Here is a 5,245-nt window from a genome sequence, read left to right on the forward strand (position 1 = left end):
GACAAACTGCGATAGACTCCTGTCCTGCCCAGCAAGGACTGGTGGCTGAGCGTGGTGGATCCCAGCGAGCAGAAGGGAATAAATAGAGCCTGCTAAAGTATCTCGAATTCTGCAGCTGAAATTATATGAATAATCCTGCTTTGAGCTTCAAGCATGTCATGAAAACATTGATATTTATGCACATAAAGAAGCCAAACAAGCTGTTATAAACACATTTGGTTCCAAGATGGAACAAACAAGAAGCCACAGTGAGGGGGGCTGATTTATTTAGGGGTGTGGATTTTGGGGGGTCTAAGAGAATCTCTTCCTTAGGCAGGCCGGGAAATGCCTCTCAGGGGAGATAATTATGAGAACACTACCCAGATTATCATGCCAGCTGTCAGCTTGCAATAGGTGCGGGTCATCCTACTTGACTGTAATTGTTCTCCTCCAGCCCTGTTATTCCAAGTTCCTTTCATTATTTTAGTAATCAATTGTTTCTCCTGAAATGCTAATTTCTAGGCTGTTTATTCATGGATTTTTATTTTTGTGCCTTGATGAGCATTAATTTAGCATTGTACTCCTTCACCAAAATGATTTTTTCAGGATCCTAGCACAAGCAACCTGCGCACAGCCATAAATGCTCAAGGGTGGCCATGAGCATCTGTTCTTACAGACAAAATACTCTCCTAGTCTATACCGAATGGAATACATCTTTCCACATAACTTGACTCTAAAAAAATAAAGAAATAAAATAGTATGATCTAGGCAGTGTCCTGTCATGCCACAGGCAATACCAAATAGCCTCCTTTGGCTTAAAGAACTGAATCGCACATCTGGCAAAACAAGGTGATGAAATACCTGCTCCTCTCCTGACCTTAAACAACCTCCGCTAAGGAGACCAAAAGCTTTTTAAGTGGTGAATTGAATGTCTTGTGTCTCTTCCTACTGCAATCTGGTTTTAAAAACTTGAGCCCCGTAAATTTACCGCAGTCAGTGGAGCTGGGACAGCTCACAGCAAGTGAAGACAGCAGAGGGCAACAACTCTGAACCATCATCAACCTGCTGTGGATCTGAACTGGCACACAATGGCTAGAAGGCTGAGCAGCAATCCCCTGAACTGGTAAATGTAACCCAAGGGGACTCCCAACGGTCACCTGTAATACACCCTCGGGCACAAAAATGAACAAGTGCCCCAAAGCCATAGTTCTCAGGGGCCCCAAACATTCACTGGAGTGTATTCTTTAACTTCATAGGAAGCAGCACTGTCTGGGTGGCTTTGGAGAGCCAGGGTTTGCTTCTGTGTGAACAGGTAAATAGCTCTGGCAAGAGACGAACAGGCAATCCTGACCCCGCTTTTACACGCCCTGATGGCTTCAGTCCTCTACTTTGGACATCGTAAACATCCACCTTTCTATTTAACACTGCTTGAAATGGATCGATTCCATAGTAACTGTTATTAGAAAAGGGCACGAATGACACGGAGCTCTAATCATATCTGTATTTCTGCCAAAAATGGCAGTGTCAATACATAAAAAGGGCTTGAACAAGAGTCTATAGCTTCACATTCGGAAGATTCGAGCAAGCGATGATGTTTATGGTGTCACCAGCTGGGTGTGGGACCGTGAGGTGAGTTTGTTAACACGTAAATAGATTTGCACACTTCACAGGAGGTGGTACATCGTGCACCACAGCGCACTTGCTCTGGTACCACAGAGGATGAGGATGCTGCAGTATGGTGCAGAGCTCTTAACCCCTGCAAAATGACAGGCACTTACCAAGGATGATTTTTGAGTTATCGTTGGGGAAGTAAGGAACGGTCTGGAGGTTGGCCCAGGTGGCAATGAGAGCCTGAGGAAGAGTCATCAGCTTATTGCTGGACAGGTCCAGGTATGTGATATTCTTGACATAACGAGCAGCATCTGGTGGAATAGAGGTAAGTTCGTTGTTGTGTAAATCCAGAAGCCTAAGCTGTGGCATGTCAGCCAGAGTTTCCCAGGGGAATGATATCAAGTTGTTCCCATCCAGCCTCAGCTCCTGCAGGCGACGAAGGCCCTTGAAGGTGATGCTACTGAGGCTGGCCAGTGAGTTATAGGGCATCCAGAGGTATTCCAGGTTGTGGAGCGCGTGGAAAGCCTCTCCTGGCACCCTGCGGATGGCTGTCTTTTCTATCCGAAGCTTGGATGTATCCACAGGGAAGTTCACAGGAGTGAGAGTCATCTCTGGGTCATTACACAGCACTGTCCTGGAGGGGAAACACAAACACAGAAGAGACTTCCACGTGATTTGGAAAAGTTTTGAAACTTTGATCATGCCAGACTTTGACCTTTTCTCACGAGATTTTTGTCTTGTAACTTCTTTCTTGCTGCTGCCCTCGACATCATCACCACAAACACGTCAGCCTGCAGGAATTCACATACACCTTTTGGCTGCAGAGACTGCAGTGTTGTGCCTCTCCCAGAGTGGTGCAAATCTGAGGCTGGCCCATAGGACTGTTCCTGCTTTTATTTCTTTAAGCTTTTGTTAGAGTCCTTATGGTGGACAGCAGTGACAAAAGTCGTGTATGACAGAGGATTCTAGTGTATGTTAAAACAAAAGGATCCGTAAACTGAACAGTGAACGCCATACAAAAAGCAGCCTGACAACGTGGGATGGCGGGAAGTACCATAGGGTAACTGTGGCACGGGATCTTTGGTTCATGAAATGAGGATCAAGTCAGCTAACAACTCCCTGCAAACACTGCAGGACAGGCTCTGTTTTACTGGGGAATTGTCTGGGAGGCGTGTACAGACAGTGGCAGTTACTGCACCACTGGCACGTGCAGTCAAAGTTAAAGTGCAGAAAAATAACTTGTTGAAAAAAGCAGAGATTTGAATCTTAATGATTCCTGCTCATTTCTAACCTCTAGAGATCAAACTATGAAAACCTACACTGTGTTCTCGCAGCCTTCGTACAAAAAAAAGCTGGTGTTGACTTTGCCAAGATGTGGGATTACAGACAGTTGTGAGCAACAAAGGGAGACAAAACAGGTCTCTCAGACTGCACCTTAATTCATTGTCAGCAAGGGGGGAAAGGCAAGGCTGTAACAAAACAAAGCCACCGTGCAAAAGGTAGCAGGCTCGGTAGCATGTCCCACTCCACGTGGGGAACAGGATATTTCAAGAAATGCAATGAGATCAGTCAAGGAACATTTTCGTATCACACTGCCTGGCTGATAAACAGAATATTACACAGCTGCCAAAACCAGATGGGTTCAGGCTGAAAGTAATTATTCCTTTTCCATCCACAAAAACAAATCACATCCCTGAACTCATGCAAGTTTCCCAGAATTAAGTGTTAATTGAACCTACAGTTAAACAGTTAATTTATAATCAAAGCTTAGTACATTACTCTCATCCAACACTGTTATTGTGGCATTAAGTATTGTGAGAATAAAGTTGAGATTGAGGAAAAGAAAAATCCATCAAATAAGAAAAATCCAGAAATCCTGTCTCAGTAAGACTGTTGTGTGTCTGTGTGTGTGAGCATGGCCGAAAATGTTCAATGGCAGAGACGCTACGGCAGTAAAACAGTGTCTCTATGTCAGTGAGCACTAAACATCTAATCCGTGGGATAATCTCCTACTGGTGGGAAATATGGATCATAACATAGGGGAGAAAAGGTGACATCATGCTCCTGAGGGGACTAATGGGTATTTGCTTTATTACATATCTTACCAAAACACACTACAGCTTTTTCCAGTCACCGAGAAGAAATTCCCCTGGGAACTGTGACATTTATGGAGCAATAATTGTCTCTCCCGCTCTTGTGCTCCCTTTTAACAATGACAGACTAGTCATGTCTCTACCCTGCTTCTTCCTGGGAAAGCTGCTGGAGTTAAATCTATCGCACCATAAAAAGAGGTAAGAAAGTAGATCCATGTCACGAGGAGCCAAAATAGAGGCAACAGCCTTTCATTTCAGTACATTTCAGAAGAGAAATCCTCTTCCCAAGGACTTTGTAAATGCCATATCTCCATCACAAAACAGCCTCTGCTGTGAGCACACCTTATAAAAACGCAGCCTGTATCTCATTAAGCCAGATTTGTGATTACCCCTCCAAAAGAATTTATCATAGTCCTCCGGAGGACTCTGTATAGTGGCATTGCATTAAAAAAATGGATGTTCTTCAGGTCCTGTCAGCAACTTTAACTGAAAGTTTCCAGTCTGAGGATTACCTTATTTTATTATTACTATCACTATTATTGTTGTTACTAATTGTTGTTGTTGCTGCTATCTAATTTTTATGTTCATTCTCACCTCGAGTCTATCACTTTGCCTTAACTCTCCAACTGAAGGATTTGTTCAGTAAATGAAATTGCAGTTTCTGGTAGCCCAACATAAACCAACCAATTCCACTTTAGCAGAGCAGAATAAAGCCTTTTTAAACTAGCCATTTGCAGCAAAACAGTTTAAAAGATAGAATGTTGTTTATTTTTATTCCCTTTTTGCCACTGCACCAGCAGTATTTATGTCAATTTTCTTCTCACATTGATACCCAAACACTGTCTCTGAAATCAGCTTACAGTGTTTCCAGAAGCTAATCCTCCACAAATACAGCCAGAGCACAAAGCAACTGGAAAAATAACAGGCACAAAGTCTGGATGCACTGTTTTCTCCTCCGAGCATCCTCACCAAGGAGAAGTAGTAACCCCCACCCCGGCACACAGCACTCAAGCAGCAGCCCCCATGGGGAGCGTATCGGCATACCTGGCTTTCGTCCCTTCGCTGAGGCTGTGGAAGGTGCAGGTGCACTGTGACGGGCATGAGCCACCCGCCGGCGGCAGCCCCCCGAGGGCCAAGCAGCAGAGCAGGCTGGCCACGAGCCACATGGCGACCTGCGCATGGGGAGGACACCTGGGCACTAGACGACGCCGAGGGTCTCGCCTATTGTTTTATCCTTTGGCCGGTCACATCTTGTTAACTCCCTTTTGTTTTCAGCCACACTGTGATCTTCCAGCCCGCGCTGAGTCCATCAGATAAAAAAGGATAGGCAGGGATTAAGGATGGGGACTTGAGTTATTTTCCACATGGCGACCTGCGCATGGGGAGGACACCTGGGCACTAGACGACGCCGAGGGTCTCGCCTATTGTTTTATCCTTTGGCCGGTCACATCTTGTTAACTCCCTTTTGTTTTCAGCCACACTGTGATCTTCCAGCCCGCGCTGAGTCCATCAGATAAAAAAGGATAGGCAGGGATTAAGGATGGGGACTTGAGTTATTTTCA

General features: G+C 45.0%; 1 protein-coding gene across 1 annotated transcript in view; it reads right to left on the reverse strand.

The window, feature by feature from the left end:
• LRIT1 (leucine-rich repeat, immunoglobulin-like and transmembrane domains 1) overlaps positions 1-4,902 on the reverse strand; it is an 8,753-nt gene extending 3,851 nt beyond the window's left edge. The window contains exons 1-2 of the mRNA XM_010136272.1: positions 4,728-4,902; positions 1,758-2,224 (exon numbers count right to left, since the gene is read on the reverse strand). Coding sequence (XP_010134574.1) covers positions 1,758-2,224; positions 4,728-4,849 — 589 coding nt within the window. The 5' untranslated portion in view covers positions 4,850-4,902. The remainder of the gene's footprint in view (positions 1-1,757; positions 2,225-4,727) is intronic.
• Positions 4,903-5,245: the final 343 nt, after the last annotated feature.

This window comes from Buceros rhinoceros, unplaced genomic scaffold (assembly GCF_000710305.1).
Source record: "Buceros rhinoceros silvestris isolate BGI_N320 unplaced genomic scaffold, ASM71030v1 scaffold4705, whole genome shotgun sequence".
Lineage (NCBI taxonomy): Eukaryota > Metazoa > Chordata > Aves > Bucerotiformes > Bucerotidae > Buceros > Buceros rhinoceros.